We start from the raw sequence: 23,637 nt of genomic DNA, 5'->3' as shown, positions 1-23,637 counted from the left end.
GAATCATACCCATGCATATATGAAAGAGTTGATACTGTAGATAAAAAAAGCAGAGTAAATTATTTAATATGTGGTGCTGAGACAACGAATTATTTCTTATGAATGAAAAATGATATTAGCTACCTACCTCACCTCTTACTAAAAAAGAAAAATAAAAGTCCAGGAGGATTAATGGACTAAATATGAAAAAAATAATATCTTTAAATCTTTCAGAAGAAAATATAGAAATACATTACAGAAAATATATTTATAACCTTAGTATAACTTTAAATAAGTTACAATAAGCAAAATATATCACATAAAACATATTTAACTATAAAGAAAAACACTGATAAAATTAAGAATTCTATTCACTAAAAACACCAACAAAAAGTTAAAGGAAAAGTCACAGATTACAAAGATATTTGCACTACACATAGCCAACAGAGACTAATGTATCTGGAATACATTTTCAAAAGTCCTCAAATCAGTGAGAAATCACTCAATAAAAAATTGGCAAAAGATATGAACTAGTCATGTGAAGAACAGGTAGCAAACAGACAAAAAAATATGAAAGAACTCACAACTGCACTATAATAAGGGAATTAAAAATTGGTATTATAGCAAAATACCCTTCCATACCTTTGAGAGAAATAATTTTTGGAAAATTTGATACTATGTGTTACCAAGTATACGGAGAAATGAAAACCTTTATCCAATGATTGTAAAAAGATAAACCAATAAAACCACTTTTGTGAACAATGAAATAATGCATACTTAAAAAAAAAAAAAAACAGATTTGAAGCAAATTTGCCAAAATACCATTCTTACATTTCTTAGCTGGCATAATGACAATGTCACAGTGGTATCATCTAATAATGAGCTTCTATCTCGACCTTGTCCAAAGCTTTCACCATCTTCAAAGAGAAAACTGAAAAGATTTTTAAAAATATTATTCAATGAGCATACAAAATCTGATACAGTGTTTCTTTTAGAAAATAAAACTGTATTCTAAATCCTCAATCACTTCATTAAAGAAATAAATTTCATGATGAATGAGTTAACAAAAAATACATAGCTGCTGGCTGAAAATTCTCTAAACAATTCTCATTTTAAAATATATGCTGATTTGATAAGAATATAGTATATAAGCATAAAGCATTTTGGAAATACAAGAGTAGAATTTACACTCTATTCAGGCAGTTTCAATGCAAGAATAACTCTCTTGACACAATGTACGAGGTATAATCAAACAATAAGGTGAATGTTTAAATAAAAAAAAGATTATCACAGTGAAAGACACATTGCCATCAATACTCCTCAAAATACTCTCTTGCTTCAAACACACTTATCTCATTGTCCTTGCCACTTTCTGAAGCAGTTCTGGAAATCTTTCGTGAGTGTCTTTAGTTGTGCTGCCTCGATGTCCTGAATCCTTTTGACTTTGGGGAAGAGCCAGAATTTGCATGGTGCCAGATCTGGTGAATAAGGTGGATGAGGACACACCTTAATGTTTTAATTTGACAGAAATTGCCATACCAGAAGCGATGTGTGACACGGAGCATTGTCATGATGGAGGATGATTTATGCCACACTTTAAAACATGCTTTCTCTCAACCATAGCTCACACCCAACTGACTGCACCAAACAAGTTGAAATTTGTCACACACTGGTGCTAAGGTTCCATGTGCCGTTTCCTGTATTGAAAGTCCCTACCTTTCTACTGTGGTTTGTGATCAAAACGGGAAAGGCTCCGTGTTACACATCGCTTCTGGTACAGCAATTTCTGTCAAATAAAAACATTACGGTGTGTCCTCATCTATCTTATTCAGTGGATCTGGCACTGTGCAAATTCTGGCTCTTCCCCAAAGTCAAAATGACCATGAAAGGTAAATGTTTTGAATCGATTCAGGACATCGAGGCAGCCATGACAGCGCAATTAAAGACACTCACAAAAGAGGACTTCCAGAACTGCTTCATAAAGTGGCAAGGACGGGATAAGTGTGTTCAAAGAGAGGGGGAGTGTTTTGTGGGAGATTAATGGCAATGTGTCTTTTACCGTAATACATTTTTTAAAATTTAAACATTCACCATAGTTTTTTATCACACCTCATAAAAGTGATCCTGAGAATGTTCAGATGAGTGAAGAATGAGAAAATCAGGAAGAAAAATTATAATGATGGTAACTTCTCAGGAGAAAGAATATTGAATAATGCATGAAGTTTACTTAGTATTTCAGAAAATTACTTTTGAGAATTTATATATCCTTCAAACCATTTATTCTTGGAATTTCCATCATCTTACTTCCTGATTTTCTACTTAATTCAATATGTGAGCAGTCCAACTAAAGTTAATACTTAAAAATTAGTTTAAGGGGAAAAAAGTAGATAACCAATGGTCTATACAAATCATTAACCACCAAATTTAACATATGATGAGCAGATTATTTCTAGTTAACTATAATACACAAATCTAATGCAAAAATCTAAAATTAAAATTATAAAGTATTGGTAGAAACTAGAGATTCAGGTTCATTTCTTTATGAATAAATATAAAGAACAATGGAACAGGAAAAACTTTGTCCCTTAGGGCTGTATTGTTATTTAACTTCCAATCCAACTTATAGGATGATGTCCAGGATCTTACACAGTTCTGTAGATTTTTCTCAACAGTGACTTAGCTGCAGAATGAGCTCTAGGACAAGCAATGAGACCATACAATACACTTACATTTACAAATATAATTGGAAATAGAACGTGTTTTTCCTTAATAGGCACACTAGTTGATTAAGTCTCTTGAATATTACTATTCTTTCTGACTTTTACATTTTTAATTTACTGAACATCAATTATTACAAGATATTCCAAAATAATAATTTTACTTCAAATAGAGGATAAAGCAAATTATAAAAAATAATGTTTAATACAAATATTGATGGGAATTCTGCAATTTGATATTTCAACTAAAAATGTAAGGCATTAACTTCCTCATTGCTTGCATAATCACTTAGTTGAAATGTCTACCAAAATTTTTTTTAAAATTATTACTAGATATTTTTCGTTTCCAAAATTTTTCTTTGCTTACTTGGGAAGTGTGCAGATAGGTGGTTTGGATCGAATGATTTCCTTGTTGACAAGTTCTTTTTCCAAGTCACCTCCAGCTAAACACCAAAGGTAATACACTTCTTCAATAGATCTTTCCGCCAAGTAATCGCTGTTTATATCTATTAATGGCAAATTAAAGAGAATCATAGCTATCTCACTTTCTGTTTTTATTAAAAGGCAACAGACAATAGCTGATAGTCTAAAAAGGTAAAAACTGAAAAACATGGTAAGATATCCTTTACAATATTCATACTATAAAATGCACTGAGGATGAAATGCAGATATATATATATATATTGGATATACATTCAGTTTCTTTGAGGAAAAGTTAAATTTTTACAATTTAGGTAAGAGATACATGGGAGGTGTGTGTGTGTGTGTGTGTGTGTGTGTGTGTATCAGGCTCTATGGGAAAGGAATAGGGCAGAAAAAAGCACATGGGTGGGCAATCAACACAAACTGTCTCGTCCTTCATGTCTTAAGTTACTTGCTGCCTCTTCTGAAAAGTCTTTCTTGATGTCTCAGGCAGGCTATGCTTCCACTGTGCTATGTCCATACTGACCTCCATTAGTAGTAATTGTGTGACTAAATCTCTGTCTGCCTCCCCATTTGGCATGAATGTTACTTGAAGATACAGTGTGTGGAACATAGTAGGAACTCAATAAATATCTGACTGACTGAATGTTTAGTCACCACTTCCTGCCATGACTTAACTCATAACTTTTTAGCGTAAGAGTAACTTACTGGTGTCACTAAAACACACATTCTGAGAGTTGTAATTTTCATGGAGAAATAAAAAAAAAAAATTGATATTCTCTTAAAATGTGGAGTATAATAGTATTTACTTCCTATCAATAGTATTATTTTTAGAGATCATTTATAATAAATTATATATAATGCAATAAAAATGTTGATGTAACGAAGAGCTGATTTAAGCATTAAGATTTGAGATGAAAATAGGACTTTGCTTTACATAATAATTTTTTTTTGTGGTGCTACTTCTCTTTGATTCTTAAAGTTCTTGCTCTGAAGTAATTTAAATTTAAAGGATTAACATGTTAGGTTCGCTATATTTTAAGCACATCCAGAATTATCTTTTAATTCCAAGATAAGTGTCCATAAAGTCATACTAATGTATTATATATATTGTTGATAAATTCCAAACTGAAACTAGGATAACGGTACTTCCTTTAAACACAAAGCTTACATTATTGCCTATGCTTCACGTACCATTACCTTTACACAGCTGACTGATATCCTCAGGCAGAGTTAAATCAGCACATCTCAGAGAAGAAGAAAACAGACTGGCAGGTTTGATAAACGGAGTGTATAAAGGTGCCACTTCACTGAACACATTGTCCTGCATTAATTCATCTGGGGTTGGCCTTGACAAACACATTTGAAATACAGAGCACGAATGAAAGTCATTAAAAATGTCCTAGAATAATAACACAGATTCAAGTGGACAATTAAAAATATTAAATATCTCATTAGCAAGGAATATAATATAGCTCTCTTTGGCAGAGTCTAGGAGAGTTTCTATAACCATCAAGTGACTGTAAGTAGTAAGCTGAATTTTTTCGCTCTGTTGTGCTTTTTGCACCTTATGATCTATCAAAATTATTACATATGAGCAGCTTCATTTTTTTTACTTTTAGCTTGACAACCACGTACCCATTTTACTAAATATCTTAAATAATAAAATTGAAAACTAATGATACCTCTTGGCTTTCTTCCTATTCTTTTAATTTAGTGTAGCATATTTACCCCAAACTATGCTTTTAGTATCATTGTCCTGTTCCTAACACGCATTGGTAAAGATGTTTGTCTAAGGACAGATTAGAACACATTATCTTCAAATATTATACATTTAAGGGAGTTCAGGGCCAACATATGGCTAACAGTGACATAATCAAATGAAAATAAATAATAAAACTCCTAAGAAATCCTTTTACAATCAACAATTGTTAGCTTACCTCACCACTTATTCAAGTTCTTTGCTAGAATACATATTGTCAAAAAACTTGTTTTCTTTTTCTATTCAATTCTTTGAGTCTGGGAATATGTACATCCACTCCACAGTTGAGCTAAGTTTTTAATTGGAAGCTAGGAAACGAGCTAGTGACTTCTTTTGGTATATTCCAGTTTTCTCACTACGATTTACTTATTTTTTTCTTCTTTTATTAACATACATTAAAGCTATTAGGTTGATGCAAAAGTAATTGTGGTTTTTACAATTATTTTTAACCTTTTAAACTGCAATTACTTTTGTACCAACCTAACGTAACTACCAATTATGATACTGAGGTCAATTATATAGTACTATATAATTGAAGAATATATATATATATTCTTATTTAATTCTTTACTATTATAACTAACTAGGAAAAAAAATCAGCTACTTATATGTTAAAGATCTCAGTGTAATCCCAAACTGTTAATAATATTGACCTCTTGGAAGGGTGGAAGGTGAGGCACTTCTTCAAAAGATCTATCACATTTTCAGGTAGCTCCTGGTAAATAAAGAGAGAAAAAAGCTAAAGTGATCCATTTTAAAAATATGTTTTACTCAAATGATTGCTAATCTAGGGTGTTTTGATTTTTCAAAAAGTCTTTATTTGGACTTTATCCAAATTTATATTAGTGTTTCACTTTGTGAAAAAGAAATAAACACAGCTTTAACATAACCTGCTATTGGATTCCCAAAAGGGAAAATAAACAAATTTTCAATAACAGATTAATAACAAACCTTTATAATGTCCAGACAACCATGCTCTTCAGCCAGAACTATTATATTGTCATCTACACAGTCTATAAAACAGAAAAATTTTATGATTAATGCTGCTTTTTTAATTTATCAGACTAACTGTGTACTGAACTCTGATAATTTTTTTAAAATTGTGTAATGCAGTTTGGGAACTTCTAACATTTAAAGCTTGTGTCTTTTTAAACTTTCCTTATGTATTTTGATAAAAATAAATACTTCAAACACTAAATACTAATTGAATCACAGATACTGAAAGATAGCAGCTTAAATTTAAGTTAGATAAAGCAGCAATTCAAGGAGGTAGATTGGTACTCTATACATATATTACTCTTTAAAAAGACTGATTTTTTTAAGATTATTAATTTATTTTTATTATATACAATTAGGGGAATGTACACATATTTCTCTGAGGATTTAAAGTGCAAATAGTCTGTAGACCACATTTAGAAATCCCTGAGACTCTTCCACAGAGCTAGTATCAATCAATGTTATGCAATTTCATTTATAATTCATTATTAGTTAATATTTATTAATACTATTCTATATATATTCTTACTTGCAAACCATATTTTCCTATACACCAATCTGTCATTCTCTTACATGAAGTGCTCTATCAGTGTTTTTCTGTCCTTTTTTACCACACATGCTTAATTTATTCCACTCTGAAGTAGATTACACAAATTTTTATAAATTTGAATTATAGATATTTGGATCTAACATACATGTAAAATATGTGAGCTTTTTATAAGGAAAAATAAAACATTCTTCCTCAGTCATAGTCAAACAAGTCATTAAACAGAAAGCTCAAAAGTTAAGATATATTGTCTGAAGGTAAACTGCTACAGAGAAGTATAATTTCACATTCTCATATTTTGATGTCACAAGTTTAGTTGGCTAGATCATGAAACTAATTTTATATCCATCCATGTTATTCCGTGGTGAATAAGGAAAGCTCCATTATAATACTTCAGAAGTCACTTAAGTTGTCCTATTAATGCTTACCACTGATCATGAGAAAATTGAAGAGTGAGGATATTTCAGTGTATTCACTATTTTAGACACATTCTTAGTGTGTATGATTACTAACAGTCACTAAAGATTATATTTATAGTTGAAAGATAAACTGTGTGACACTTACCCAAGGTAAGCAAGAATTTTAATCTTTCAGAAATATCCAAGCTCTGAAATAATTTTCTTCCCTAAATCAAATGGGAAAATAATTCAAGTTAACATTTGCATCTTTTTTCTAGGGAGATTTTTCCCCCCAGAGCTGAAAATGATTTTATCAGGTACTTCTACTTATTTTCAGAGGTTTTATAAGATTTTTTAAAGTTAGTTCCACTAAAGAGAAATTATTGGTGACGTAATGTTTTTTTTCAAATGTTGCATAATATTTCAATTTAAACATTTCATATATCTATGGATGATTACATTTTAGTTTGACACCAAACATTGCTACTTTTAAATAAATGACTCATTTTTTTCAATTATAGCTGACATTCAATATTATATTAGTTTCAAGAGTAGAGTATAGTAGTTAAGACATTCATATAACTTCCTAAATGATCTCCTGATAACTCCAGTACCCATCCGGCTCCACACATAGTTATTACCATATTATTGACTGTATTCCCTATGCTGTACTTTACATCCCTGTGACTATTTTGTAAGCATGTTAGTTTTAGACCCACATCCTTGAATGTCTAGAGGGATTCCAGGGTAGCAGGACTTATTTGATTAGCAGTCCAAGATTCTTTCTGGGAAAGATTCGTATTACCCTTTCATCTACCCAACTAACTCTTACTTACATATTATGATCCAGGCAATCTGTCATCTCTATTGAGAAACATTCCATGAACTCCTTCCTCCTCTCACAATGTCTCAGATAGCCATACTTTGTGCTCCCATAACACCTGGCTTATTTCTTTATTTTAAGACACGCATACTGTATTTTAATTGTTTCCTAATTAGTGGGCTTCAGATAGCTGGCTCCATGGAATGAAGTCTTGAATCAAACACTTATAACTTCAATGATTATGTGTTGAGCAACTATCGTATGTGCCAAATTTCATTTTCTACCACCATTTATATAATTTGGGCAAATTACTTAACCAATTTGAGCCTCACTTTACTCATGTACAAATGTGGAATATTAACTGTACATGCCACATAGGTTGCAGTGAGGGTTATTTAATGTATTAAAAAATGCTTAGCATTTTTTTGCACATAGAAAATGCTTCATAAATGTTGAATATTATGTTTCCCTTGTTATAAATTAAACTTATATGATCCTTCAAATAGACTTAGAATGAGAAAGCTTAAGAAGATAGGCCGGTCTTTATGTAGAGAAAAAGAGACTCTGATTTTTTTTTTTTTAATAAAAAGAAAAGAAATAAACTTTCTCAAAGACTTAAGAAATTAGAACTACAGGTAAAGATGATTGAAAAAAGTTTCCCTTCTCTCTTCTCAATCTCTTACACTGTCATATTGTCTAAAAAATTACAATCTTCTAAAAGATCAATATATTAATCTTCTAAAAATTTTGATTTCAACAATACTCGTATCGTGCTTAAAATTTTAAATGGCCCCAATATTTTATATGACTAAATGTAAACTCAACTTAGTATTTAAAGTCTCCTAGGTTATGGCTTCAACACATCTTTTCAGTCTAAAGGCTTATTTACTATTTATCTCCCCTGTGGTGAACACAGCACACACATGCTGTAGTTAAATTTGATTACTTGCAATACAGTGAACACACTCTGCCTTTTTAGGCTTATAGGCTTTGAATCAGGTTATTTCCCTACCAGTGATCTTTATTCATGTCTATCAAAATTCTATGTATCATTTTATTTTCACTCCTGAATGTCAATTTTGTGAGTTAAAGCATTCAAAATTCAAAATTACTTTCTCCCAGCACTTCATTGGCATTGTCCCACTGTTTTCTTGCTTCTACTCTGCTAAGAAGTTAAGTGCCAATCTAATTCTCATTCCTCCTAGGCAGTATATCTTTTCACTCTGAGAGCTTTTAAAATATTCTCATTAACACTGATAAAGACATCAGCACTTCGTAAAGGCAATTTAGTGTTTTGGTTAAGAGTACAGCTTTGGATGCAAATTAATAGGTACAAATCTGCTCAACTACTTACTATAATGTAATAGATAGGTTGCTTAACCTCTCTGTACCTCAATTTCCTAATCAATTTCCTTAATTTCTTTGTTTTTGTAAACTAAAACAAAACTAATTAGATAAACTTCATAAGACTGGTGTGATAATTGATTGAGATAATAGGTGAAAACATATTAGAAAAATACCTGCCTCTTGATAAGTGCTCATTAAACGCTACCTATTGTTTTATTATTGGTTATCTCTTAAAAGTTTAGAATAGGACTTGTAGATATTGGTTTTTGTTGTTGTTTGTTTTTTTTTTCATTCCCTTTGCAAGGTAATTAGGGGGTTCTTTCAAACCATGGACTTTACTCTCTACTTCTGATATTACTGTAAGACAGGTAATAGAACATCTGAATCTATCTTCCCTGTCTTTTAAAATTTCTTTTATATGTTCAAATTCTTTATCTCTTTGTGTTATATTCTAGGAGAATTACTCAATTTCATCTTCTATGTTCAGTCTGTCCAGCTTACTATGATCTCTCTATTTACTTCTTTATTTCAGTAGTATATTTCTCTCTTAAAACTCTTAGCTGGTTGTTGTTCTTTTCAGTAAATATTATTGATTCATAGTTTCTATACTTGTTTCATGAATGGAATTGTTTCTTTTATCTCTTAAAGAACATGTATATTTTAAAGTCTTCTCAATGGTATAAATTCTTCTTTTGTTTATTTTTTATTGTAGAGTTCATCTTTAGATGTTTGGTGTTTTTTAGAAATGTACTCAGTTTTTAATTCATTTTTTAACACATCTTTTGGACAATGGAAACTTCTGGGTGGCAGAGTGGCTGTACTGACTTTCTGGTGATATGCCAAGAGCTTCCTAGCAAAATTGTCTTGGTAAAGCTTTTCACCTAGTTCCTTAGAATGTCTAGTGAACCCAAAGTTTGCTGTGTTAGTATTTTATACAAATCTAAGGGTTTGATGAGGGAGAGGGAAATTTAGGCTTATGTTCAATTTGCTATCCTTAAATGAGATTGTTTAAACTTTGAGTACCACTTAAAATATCATGAAGCCATGTGACGGAATTAATATTTCCTTTCTTGGTATTCCACAGCTCTCCGTTTATCTTCAAAGTTTATGGATCTGAATTAAATTATAAGTTCTTTCACAATGTGTTTATCCCTTGTTGCATTTGTCATGATGTTCTACATACATTTGTTGAATTGAATTACTCATATAAGACATACGCAGATCATTAGTAAAAAGTTGAGGTGTGGAGCCGGCCCGGTGGCTCAGGCAGTTGGAGCTCTATGCTCCTAACTCCAAAGGCTGCCGGTTCGATTCCCACATAGGCTAGTGGGCTCTCAACCACAAGGTTGCGGGTTCAACTCCTCGAGTCCCGCAAGGGATGGTGGGCAGTGCCCCCTGCAACTAAGATCGAACACAGCACCTTGCGCTGAGCTGCCACTGAGCTCCTGGATGGCTCAGTTGGTTGGAGAGCATCCTCTCAACCACAAGGTTGCAGGTTCGATTCCTCGAGTCCCGCAAGGGATGGTGGGCTGCGCCCCCTGCAACTGGCACCTGGACCTGGAGCTGAGCTGCACTCTTCACGACTAAGACTGAAGGGACAACAACTTGAAGCTGAACCGCACCCTCCACAACTAAGATTGAAAGGACAACAACTTGACTTGGAAAAAAAGTCCTGGAAGTACACACTGTTCCCCAATAAAGTCCTGTTTCCCTTCCCCAATAAAATCTTTAAAAAAAAAAAAGTTTAGATATAGGTGATGGTAATAAAAAGGAAAAGCTCTATTCTTCACATTTACACTTAGGTATACTTCACATTCACATTCCAATATAATTTTTCATTTAGGCTATGATCATAAACAAAAATGAGATTTATTACCATTTCATACCAATGAAAAGTAAGATGGTCTAGACAAAGGATAGCAAAGAATAAAAAAATCTGGCATTTTCTTTTAGAAAAAGCAGTGCCAATATGTAAACTACAAATGTTATTATGAATAGCTTATTAATCATAAAAGCTAACATTTATGAACTGTTCTCTTATAACACCCTGTATTAAGTACCTTACATAAATTATTTCATTTAATTTTTCCAACTACTTTACAATATAGACACTATTACCATTTATAGAAGTGGAACACAGGCCTTGAGAAGTTAGGCTAGCTACCCTAAGTCACAGTTATACTTTGCAGCATCAGAATTCAAACCCAGTTCTTTGTGACTACAGAAGCTTGTTTCTTAACTATTATGCTTTACTACCTCTGATGTTGAATTAATTCTTAAATACACAAAATGAGAAAAATAGTGTCAATTATTATTACCAATTCTTAGATATGGTAAAAATTAATGATTTAATAGGTTCAAAGTATTTTTAAAATACATTGGAAGACAGAAACAATAGATAAATTAAAATTTCTGCTACAAAGTAAAGTAGACAAATTTGAGAAATGCTATAAGAGGAGAGGAGAGCAAAGAAGACAGGGACCTGGGGCTGGCAGGTATTTGGAGGTAGGCTCAACAGACTGTTAGTTGTCCCTCCAAAATTACTGTCATCTTGGACATGACAGATTGTTCGCTGTCCCTCCAATTCTACTCAACTTTTTTCTCAATATTTAGGTGTCCTGCTAAAGACTACATTTCATAATCTCTCTTTTACCTATATGTGGCCACATGAGTAAGTTGTCACCCAAGAAAAGTAGAGTTGATGATTGGAACTTTTAGATCATATTCTTAAAGACAGTTACCATGAACTCACGCTTCTCCTTTCCTTATGGCTAAAAAAAGGTGCTAAAGAGAGAATTCTGGAAACCAGATGTTGAGAATGGTGGAGCCATCCCTGGTAACCTAGGTTTCTGCACGGCATTACGGAATAAAGCCCACACTACCTTCGCTGGGCAATTACATGTGGGAGAAAAAAAATCTATGTTCTTTAAGCTATTGAATTTTTAATTCCTTTGTTTTTAATAGCAGTTTGTCTTTACCTTAATAAATACAAGTATAGAAGGTATCTGGGGAAGGCCTCAAAAAGCCAACATACAAAATGAGTTTTATGGGAAACATAAGAGGAGAGGAGAAGGTATTTAAGACTACCACAGAAGGGCGCAACAGCATGAACATGTCAAAGAATGTAAGTTAATAATTAGTACAGTGTAAATGTTTTATACTTAATGTAAGTGCAAACATTTCTAGAGACATCAAAATGATATTTACACTTGGTAAAATTTACATTTATAATAAGTAAAAGTGTATACATTTCTAGAAATACCAAAATAATAGGCAAATTCTCAAACAGGATTTTTTAAAAGTCCAACTGAGAACTGAGCTGTTTCTCTTCAGATCTAGTCAATTTGCAAAGCAAAATCTTATTATTACTAAGTAGTTTTCCTATCCAAAAATATTATTCTAGTAAACACACAATTTTATTTCTATTAGTTTAATATTTACTTATACATACCACACAAAGCTCAAATAAAATGATTCCAAGAGACCATACATCTGATTTGGGGCCAGAAGGCAATGGTTTTTCACTTGGCACATGATCAGTGGTTTTGAAAATTCCTTGTGCAATTACCTCAGGTGCCAAGTATGATGGATACCTATAATGATATGTTAGAAAGATAAATAATTACTATGAACTACAAAGGGGGTAAGAAGTAGTAGTGCATTTTATCTTAGAAAATATTACTTATTACTTTGAGTAGCAGGAATATCAAAATCTATAAAAATATATAAACTGAAAAGACTCTCTCATTTCTGTATTCCAGTCACTCACAGATACTTCTGTATATATAAACTTGACCACCCATCACCAGTGTCCCACAGGCAGCATACCGTTTGCATTACTCTGTACACCTTCTTTTCACTTAAAAGTATGTTTTAGAACTCATTTTATAGAAATAAGTATAGATTTGCCTAATTCTTTTTGAAAACTGCTAATAATTTTATTGTTTTGATGAACTTAATTTATTTGACCAAACTTCAATGAAGAACATTTTGGAAGTTCCATTCTTTCACTACTACAAACAATGCTGAAATTAACATGTTATAAACATTTCGTGTCCCACAAATTTATGTATAGATGACAAATTCCTAGATGTGGCACTACAAAGTCATAAGGTATATGCATTTTAAATTTTGATATATATATCTCCAAGTTGCCCTTTCAGGTGGCATCAATTTATATCCTCATAAGCAATACATGAGAGTGACTATTTCCCTGTATCTTCACCAATGTAAGTTTTTTGAAAATTGCTTTAGTAGATATTGAGTAAACACAAAAGAAAGACTATTAAATATGAATAAGGTATAAAGAATAACGTTTCAATGAATACCCATGTACCTACTGAGTAGTTTACATAAAGAACATCTTATTATCACTAAAGGTCTGTCTGTGCTTCTCCTTAATTGTGTCTCCCTGATATCCCCCCAAAGGAACAGACAGTTGGAATTTTTGTATTTATAACTTCCTTCTATTTCATTATAGTTTTATTGCCATGTGTTTGTATCCCTAAAAAGCAAACTGTTTAGTCAAACATATTTCTGAACTTTATGTTATTGGAGAGAATTCTTTTGTGATTTGCTTTTTTAAAATCAGCCATCACTTATTTGAAAGAATCATCCATATTGTTGCAGATAGCTGTAAGTCATTAATATTTACTTCTTTTCAGGAATATATCATATTCATTTATCCATTCTAATGTATTTAAGTTGTTTGGTATTTTTTATTTTATTAACAGTGTTGCTCAGAATACTACGTAGAAAGAAACAAAATCTGAAAAGAACCTAAACACTCCTGAAGAGAAATTAAAGGGTCTGTGTGTGTGTTGGGAGGGCTGGTCTTAGCAATCATCAGTAATTATTATATGATGTTACAGACTTAGAATAGGATGATAATGTTCAATAATTGGAACAGGGCACAATTGCTTATCCTACAGCCACCTCTTCACACTATAACAGCCAATACTTCTTATTTACATGTCAAGTACAAGTCAATTAAATCAGAGCGTATAACTTAAATTCAAATGGGCAAATTAGGCTTTTTAATTCCTTTTCATTTTAATCCAATAATGAGGGTGATCTTAATATCTTCTTTTAATTTGTCCATGTATTTTTCTCATACACAAATTTGTATTATGTCATTTTACCCTAAGATATCATACTGCTCTTCTAAATGAATGTGTGATATCTCTGGAAATGGTTGAAATCTACTGGGAAGAGCAATGGACTTGATATTTTTACTAATGTTCTAATTTCAGTTCTACCGCATGTTCTATATATCATTTGGGTTTCTTAATCTGTAAAATAATGCCGACCTCATAAAACTGTTGTAAATACTAGTGAATACACATACATTTAATAAAAGGGGAAAATGTGACACAAATGCAATGCTGTACTTTTATCATCACCATGATACATCCAGAAAGAAAACTGTTCATTTTTAATCCTGATTTCCAGCACATCTAACCCCCAAAAATGTTAGCATGAGTAGTAAAAAGTAAAGCAACACTATCGGTAAATTGTTACATCTAAAACTTCTGACTGGTGATCTCTAGAAACATAGAGGTAACCCTTGCTCCCAAAATTATAATGTCTTGTCCAATCAAGAACTGATTATGTTAATAAAAACAATAAGCCCTTGGATTGTTTTTCTAATGTAGATTATCTCCTTTTAACATGTGTCTCTTTTTTAGCAGAGCATTTTAACACTCAAAGAAAATTACCAGAACCTTGCTCTATGACTGGTGAGGTAAATATAAGTGACTTTCATCATCTGTTTGATGTTTTAACAAGGTATTAAGCTACTGGCCCGCTAAAATGAAATGTACAATTTCTAACTCTACAATATTTTGAAACAGATGTTAACATTTTACTTTGTTGTTCCTTAATATTTGTCTTTTGAATCAACTACAAGCTTCTTCTGGTGTAAATATTTTCTTTCATGCCTTAGCTGTTTGATCACTTTATTTTTCCTGGCTAATGTTTCACATTTTGCTCTTTGATACTTTCTGGTCAGACCCTTTGGGTCTAAGACTTCAAAGTAAGCCAAACCAAATGGCAACATAAGACCAATTCTATCCAAGCATTTTAAATTCAAACCTAGTTCTTCAAAAATGCTTGATGTGCTTTAAGAAAAATCACTTCCTTTCTTCTGTTTATCACTAAAACCTAATGTACCTTTAAATAAAATGTAAAAATTAAAGTAATTCTTGTTTATATTATGTTTTCGGAGTTCTCTTTCATACAAATTGATTTAGATAAAATGAAGAAGCAGCAGCAATCATATGTATTACAGCTCCTTAAAAGCTATTTCAAAAGGCAATTATCACATATGATGAAGATATTAGAGCTTTACTATGAACTTATTTTAATTGTATTCAAAAGTTTTTTTGAATCAAATTGTATAGGCTATTTTTTTATATAAAATATTGTTTTAGTGGTTGTGAAAAAAACTGTTTATTGCCTAGGACCACAAGTTTTGGACATGCAAAACTTTAAGATTATGAATTTATCTACCTTAACAAACAGGACATCAAAACAAAAAAATTCCCATTAAACCATGAGCTTCTTAAACACAGGAACCACCTTATCTATTTTTGTATAGATAAGCAACCAGAAGAGAAGCTGTTCAATAAATGTTTTCTTAATAAATAAAGGAACCATCAGTTTTTCCTCTATATCTCTGAGACTATTTCTGTTTACTTTGCTCATTTATTCAGTTCTTTAGATTCCACATATAAATGAGATCATATGGTATTTGTCTGGGAGGGAGGTGGGGATGAGGGAGAAGGTGAGGTGATTAGAAAGTACAAATCGGTAACCACAAGATTTCCACGGGATACGAAAGATAGTTTGGAGAATATAATCAGTAATGTAAAGATTTTGTGGGGTATTTGATGGGCACTTGTCTTATTAGGGAGACCACTTCATGGATGGTGTAGGTACCTGACCACTGCAGTGTACCCCTGAAGCTGAAGCTGAATAATAATGAATGTCAACTATAATTTAATATATGTATATATGGTCATAGGATGTGGAGTACAGCATAGGGAATAGTCAATGGTATTGTAACAGCTATATACGATATCAGAGGGGTAATAGATTTGGGGATTATCACTTTGTGAGGGGTGTAAATGTCTATTACAGTGTTTTGTACACCTGACATTAATTTAAAACACACACACACACAAAATAGAGGAAGGAAGGGAGGAAGGAAGAAAGGAAAGAAGGAAAGACTTAAACAATTAAGACATTAGCTATGTCCTAACAAACAAAATATTTAGGTAAGAAACCTACAATCTAACTTACAAAGATAAAAGGATAATTTGTAAATGAGGCCTTTTTTAAACATCTAATTAAGTTTTTAAGCAATGTTCTACTACAGAAATACACTCCATGATTCCAAACCACAATTCTCAGTAATGGAGTGATAGAACTGATTTTAGAACAGCCCAAGCAGCAAAACACAGATGGATATTACTGAAAACAGCCACACAACAATTGAAATATCTGATTAAGGGCTCTAGATTAGATAATGGTATTGTATCAGTTTTAATTTCCTGGTTTTGATCGTTTTGTGGTTATGTAAGATAATTCCTTACCTTAGGAAATACAACCTGGAGTATTTAGGGGTACAGGCCATTATATGCACTAATTACTTTTAAATGATTCAAAAATATATATTTATACACACATACATATACTCATATGTATGTATAAGATAAATGAAAGAGATAAATGCTAACATTTGGGGAATCTGTGTGAAGGTTGTACAGGAATTCTTTGTGCTATTTTGTAATTTCTATGTATGTAAAATAATGTCAAAATTAAAAACTCAAAAATTAAGAGAATCATAATATTAAAATGTTTAAAAAGCAACTACACAATAAATATAACACAAAAATCTACATCAAAAGCATACATTTGAATACAGGATGAAAAACACTTTCATTCCTTTCTTGGAGGCCAATATAAACTGGATTTACATATTAGAAATGAACAAATAAACCTCTCAAACACAGACTTTCAGGTATAGCATCCATCCCATTACCTCTGAAATCTACAGTGACTCAACTTGAGTCTTAATATACAGTTATAACTTAGAGAGCCGGGAATAAAACTCAGAAACAAAGATAAATAATATGAGAGTGATTTTTCTCAGCCTTTTGAGGAACACCCAAAAATTAATTAGTAAGCAATATAAGGTGAACAAGAGCAATAATCTGTCAGTCTCTTTGCCAATTCAATGAAAGATCAACATCAGGGAACTTTTAGATGCTGGGAAAAGGTCATTGTCTACTATTTTAAAAGTATACAAAAAATGAAGGTATGTTAATAAAGAAAAGTTAGTTGTATGTCAAAAAGTAGTATCACTAACAATTAACAAAACATGCACTTTATCAAAAATTACAAAGTTTAAGACAGAACTCAGAAAAAAAAGAAAACATATAATTACCCAATTGGGAAATCAACATCATCTCCGTGGGCTGTCATGTGATAAAGTCCAAATTTAGCCAATTTAACATGTCCCTACAAAAATAAAGGAAAAAAAAAACCACTATGAAATATTTTAATGTTAATGGCAGGGAAATTATCATTGCACATTTTATAAGTAAAGAAACCATCACATACTCAGATACATTAAAATATATATAGATATATTAATTTACTATAATTTTGTAAACAACTATTTGCCAATGTCTGAAGTCCACTTTATACTTATTATAAATGTATATGTGCGTATACATATATATATGTATATGCCCACATATATGTATGTTTGTATATATATACATACACACATAAAAATTGTTTGCTGCTTATATTTTCCAAGCTTTCTGACAAAGGAGAAATAAGAAAAAATTTTCCTTGAATCCTTGCTTAGAATATTTTGTCATAATATTCACAAAACATTTTTTTTTTTCAGGGAGTTGCAACCCCATTGATAATGTCATAATTTAATTCTGACATAAGAGTTCTTAATTTTAAAAGATCAGTTCCCAAATCATCAAAATGTAACTAAATCTGTAGATGTCCAACAATTATGGATATTGAGAACAACCATAATTACCACAAAAGTGAGATTTTTCATAAAAGGTAAATGTAAATTTTATAAGTCTTAATGTTTTCCCTTTTTAGATGTTTGAGAGTAAAAAATTTAAGTTGATTTTAAAATTGGTTTTGTTTTCTTTTTCTCAGAAATTTATTTCTCAGCATTATAAAACATTTATATTTTAAAATAATTCAGACTGGTTAGATACTCTACTACCATTAATATGAAATTAATGAGCACCATATTCTCTTTTATGATTTTTAATATCATAGGGTAACTGTACTAAAAGTCTGGAAGAATAAACCTACTAACAAAAAATAATTCCCCAGAAAATATTCCCTCAAAACCATTTTTATATGTTTATGAAAAAGAATGAAATTATCATTATTCCTGAAAACATACCACCTTGAAAGGAAGTAGGTGTGAACAGCTGGGGAATAAAGAAGATAAGAAAATTAATGGGGAATAAAATAAGAGGAAAGAAGGAAGAAGAGAATAAAGAAGAGAAAATACAATGCAGTTGTGCTATGAGACAAATATTCTCTACAAGTAGAGCAGCTTTCTTAAGATGAAAGCAGATTCAGAGAGGTGGATTAAGAAGCTACAATACATATCTTTTAGAAAATGAGTGAAAGAAAAAACAAAACATGATGTTATAAAATGACTGTTGGGGAAAAAAAGAATAATGCATGTAAAAAAATATGGATTTATATAATTAAAGATACTTGTTTTGTCCTAACAACCACAAGTATATTACTTTCGTAAAGTCTTTTCATTAAGAATATTCTTAAAACATATTCTTATCCTTTTATCCCTCTGATTAAGGGGCCTGCTTTCAGTAGCTTTCAACTTCAAATAACAAACAAATATTTAATGTGTTACTTGGCAATTACCTTTCGGTCCAAAAGGATATTATGAGGAGAGAGTGCCCGATGCACTATACCATGTTTGTTCATATATTGCAAGCCTTGGAGGATCTCAAATGCTATGCACAAAACTTTTGAAGAGCTTCAAAAAAACACAAAATGTCACAGATCAATCACAAAGCCAATACAGAACCTATTTTAATAAATAAGGTTTTGTGACAAAATTCAGTATAGACAGTGTGCAAAAAAATGTATACACATTTTCAGAAAGGAAAAAACTATTAAAAAACTGTAATACTCAATATATACCAATAACAAAAGATGAACACAAGTCACGTTTGACTTCTGCAATTATAAGAGGTGTTTCAAAGTGGTTACCATCAGTGTCCAGACACTGCTGGGTACGGCGAACTACTGCTTAAGCAACATTGACCAAAGTGTCCACTTGTACACATTTTTTTAGCACCCCCAGTATTTTTACTGTTCCTCTTTTATTCAGAGAAAATAGAGTCTATACATTTTCTAAAATCTACACTTATACATATTTTAGGTTTTATGATTACAACAGATTTGATCTGACAAAGATTCTACAGTTTCCAAAAAGCTACTCTAATAGTATATTTGTTCTTTCCAGGACAAGTGTTTAATTTTGGTGGTATGCAACTGGCTATACGTTTGGCTTTACCAAATTATCAGGAAAGTTTTGGATATATGGCAGAACTAAGTCAATGAAAACCATCTATTTTGCTTAAGACAAAAATACCTACACCCCCTGAAAAATAGCTACATTTTATAGTAGATAGACATGATCTTACTTTCTATATCAATCCACAAAGCAACCTACAGTGATTTATGATTAATCAAACGTTTCTCTGTAACTCTATCCTATTCCCTCCAAGCTACCTTCCACAGGGCTGCCCCATTTCTTTCTTTTTCTTTCTCCCACATCCTCCCTCTCTCCATTTTTTTTTTTTTTTAAATCAAACATCATTCATGTAGGGAATTCGGAATAATACAACAGAAAAATACAGGAGACTAATTCAAATCCAACTGCCTTCCCACCAATAATAACATTCTAGTATAGATTTTTTTCTACATATTTTTTGATATTTTAAATTAAGACATTTAAAAATTAAATTAATATTTGTAGGGGACCATTAAAAGTAATTTTTAAAAGACATACAAATAACAAGACAATAGTGGATATAAAATGGAATTACTAAAAAAGTCCATTCAAAAGCAGGCAGAATAAAGGGAAAAAGAACAAAACAAATGGAACAACTAGAAAACAACTAACAGATTTTAATTCAGATGTATCAAGCATTAAATATAAATTATGTAAACTCTCCAATTAAAAGATAAGGATTATCAGAATGGGTAAGAATTAAGACTCATTTACATTTAGGCTAAAAGAAATCCAAACTAAATAAAAGATATAAATTAAAACTAAAAAGATGGGATAATAGATCACTAATTCTCATGGGCTTGGGTAGGGGGATGGGTTGACTACAACAGAGTAGGAGGAAGTTGTGCATAATGGAACTTCTGTTCTTGATTTTGATGATAGGTACATGACCACATTTGTGCAACTGACCTTCTGCAGGTTTGAACTGTATATCAAAAGGATAAATTTTAAGGTATATAAATTACACCTCAGTGAACCTACTGTTTAAAAAAGTAGGCTGAATAACATTTTTTTTTTAAGTTGCAATATGACTCCCTCCTCTATATTGAAAAAATCATAAGAACCAGAGATGAAAAACTAAAATCTCTCTCTCCTCTCATCCTACTTGGCCTTTCCAGAGGTGACCACCATTAGCAGTTTCTGATTTCATTTATTCTGGTGGTTAGACTTTTATTTAACATAACTAACTCTTCACTATGCATAATGATATAATTAACATAGTTTTACAAGTTTCCCATGTTCCTTTCCCAACTTCTGATTCTGTTTGTTATGTTATTTTTAAATTACCAAATTTTGTAAGTGAGGTAAAAGAAACCTGCACTTCTTTCTTGAAGGCTAAACAAATAAGTAAATACATAATATGACATATAATGATTAAGTGCTAAGGAGAAAAAGGAAGGAACAGAAGAGACAATGTGGGGTAGCAGTTGGCTATTATATAGTATATATAGTATGATCCAACAAGGCCTCACAGAGAAGGTAGTATTTGTGCAAACATCTAAAGGAAGTGAAAAAGACATGCAGCTCTCTGGAAATGTATGAGTCAGGTAAGTGAAGGGTGAGAATGCACAGCAGTTCAAAAGAGCACAATGAGGCCACTAGGAGATGAGGACAGAGAGGTATCAAGGTGCCAGATCTCGTAAGGTCACTTAGGCCACTGTAAAGCCTTGGCTTTTACTCTGAGACACATGGGAAGTGACTGGTACATTGATGTCCTACGATTAGTAAATATTCACTGTAGAACTAAGCAGAGAAGAAAATATAAATCATAGCTCTCAAATGTCTCAGTGATCAGGATTTCATGGACACAATAACTTTATAACTATTCATGAATGTTATCATCATTTTTTATATCACATTCTATTGGTGTGTTTTTTATTTAGCTAGAATACATCCATGAGAAAGTTTTGCATGGTGTGAGGGGAATGAATAGGACATTTTTAAGTATGGCATGTCTTCAAATGTCTTATTTTTGCCCTTAAACTTGGAAAGAATTTCCCCATTTTCTTTGAATGCTCTTTATTAAGGGTGAAAAGTCTAATAACATCAGTCTGATTCTAATTTTGTTGTAGATACCATGTAATTCCTCTCTGGAGGCTTTCAGAATTGTTTTTTACTTATCTGTAGACATAAAATTTTAGCCTAGTATGTCTATCATGTGAGGGCATTTGTGCAAATAAGCATCAGCATTAACACAGAAACACAACTAAGTTGATCTGTTATGTCTTTCATTTTCTCCTTCTACTGTATCTTTTAGTTGGAACTCTTGGTGGACAGATGAAAATTGGATCTATTTTCTAGATCAACTTTCTGTTTTATTTTCTATGAACATGGTCTTTAGCCCTATGTATTCTATTATTTAATCTCCAGGATCTCTCTTCTGTTCTCTACTTGTTCCTTTTAACAGATCCGGTTCTTTGGTTATGGATATTATTCTTTGGAGTTTCTCTGAGGATAGGTATTAGAATTCTTTTAATTCAGGAAGTAAAAAAGTAAGTTATCTTCATTTCCTTTGGGTGTTTTTTTTTTTCCTCCCTTGGCTCTCTTTCAAACTATTTTTTCCCCCTCAATTTTCTGGTAATCCCTGATTGGCAGCCACATTACTATTCATAAAGATGCTTATTGAAAATGACCTATAAACTATTCCTTTTGATCAAATAGTTTCTCCCATATTAAATAAAGTGCCACATACACAACAGCCAGTTTTAAGCAAACTGGAAATGTGTGAAACAAGAGCAATTTGGAATTAACAGTTTTTATTAACATTCTCAAAAAAATGAATCAACCATGTAAAGGAAAATATTCCAAAGTTAAAAACAACTATAATTACATTGATAAACGTGGATATGAAAGAGTGCAAACCCTTTCCTTATTAAAAACAAAGAAAACTTTCCTTGAGGTTGATTAACGAATAAAATATAAGCACCCAGTTTTTTTGAGCTCATTTGGCTCTATGGTATGAATCAACTCTAAAGTAGTAATTTTTCTTGTCCTTGTTTTCTTGTGTTCTCTCTCTCTCTCTCTCTCTCTCTCTCTCTCTCTCTCTCTGTCTCTGACACACACACTTCACAAAAATCTTATAAGCTGATGTCATATTCAGTCGTGACACTAGAGGGCCTCAGTTGCACACTACTTCAATACAGAAGTTTTTCTTATGAAAATTAAAACCAAACTTTTAAAGCAATTTTTCCATCAAATCAGTTCTGGGATAGCTGAACACAGAAGATTACATGTTCTACTTTCTCAACTTGTTTTTGCTAATTGACTATAAGATATAATTGGAAGATATTTGCATGTCAAACAGCACATTTATGCTACTATCGAGCTAATGAGGATCTACATTGCAATAATTTTTAAAACTTTAAACAGAAAGCTGAAGCTCATGACATACCTTTTCTTAACTATTATTTGAGATGATATATAAATTATCATTAATGGACTCATACTCTTCAATTCAAATCAGACAGTAAATCAGATGTGCTTTCTGCCCTTTTGTACTTTTAATGTTTAATTTTAAATTTTAGTTTAAAATACAGGGTATAAAGAGGGAAAAAGATGTTATTTTCTACAATGAGAACAAGGAATCAGTATTTGTGGAATTTCACATGCTTATTTGTTTTGAAAGCTGTACTTTTTTTTTTTTTTTTAATTGGGGAAGAGGTACAGGACTTTATTGGGGAACAGTGTTTACTTCCAGGACTTTTTTCCAAATCAAGTTGTTGTCCTTTCAATCTTAGTTGCGGAGGGTGCAACTCAGCTCCAGGTCCAGTTGCCGTTGCTAGTTGCATGGGGCACAGCCCACCATCCCTTGTGGGAGTCGAACCGGCAACCTTGTGGTTGAGAGGATGTGCTCCAACCGAGCCATCGGGAGCTCAGCGGCAGCTCAGCTCAAGGTGCTGTGTTCAATCTTAGTTGCAGGGGGCGGAGCCCACCATCCCTTGCGGGACTCGAGGAATTGAACTGGCAACATTGTGGTTGAGAGCCCACTGGCCCATGTAGGAATCCAACTGGCAGCCTTCGGAGTTAGGAGCATGGAGCTCGCTCTAAC

At 32.1% G+C, this 23,637-nt stretch overlaps 1 protein-coding gene across 5 annotated transcripts in view; it reads right to left on the bottom strand.

The window, feature by feature from the left end:
- Positions 1–23,637, bottom strand: part of TBCK (TBC1 domain containing kinase) — a 178,789-nt gene that overhangs the window by 111,910 nt on the left and 43,242 nt on the right. For 4 of the 5 annotated variants that reach the window (XM_019738920.2, XM_019738921.2, XM_074322745.1 and 1 more), the window contains 9 exons: positions 18,932–19,046; positions 17,442–17,515; positions 12,444–12,585; positions 6,989–7,049; positions 5,833–5,894; positions 5,535–5,596; positions 4,314–4,468; positions 3,064–3,202; positions 811–910 (listed from right to left, as the gene is read on the bottom strand). In XM_019738920.2, coding sequence (XP_019594479.2) covers positions 811–910; positions 3,064–3,202; positions 4,314–4,468; positions 5,535–5,596; positions 5,833–5,894; positions 6,989–7,049; positions 12,444–12,585; positions 17,442–17,515; positions 18,932–19,046 — 910 coding nt within the window. The remainder of the gene's footprint in view (positions 1–810; positions 911–3,063; positions 3,203–4,313; positions 4,469–5,534; positions 5,597–5,832; positions 5,895–6,988; positions 7,050–12,443; positions 12,586–17,441; positions 17,516–18,931; positions 19,047–23,637) is intronic. The other variant, XM_019738922.2, reaches the window with a different exon arrangement.

This window comes from Rhinolophus sinicus, linkage group LG02 (assembly GCF_036562045.2).
Source record: "Rhinolophus sinicus isolate RSC01 linkage group LG02, ASM3656204v1, whole genome shotgun sequence".
In the NCBI taxonomy this organism is placed as follows: Eukaryota; Metazoa; Chordata; class Mammalia; order Chiroptera; family Rhinolophidae; genus Rhinolophus; species Rhinolophus sinicus.
The sequence above is the reverse complement of the archived record's forward strand: the minus strand, read 5'-3'. Positions and strand labels throughout refer to the sequence as shown.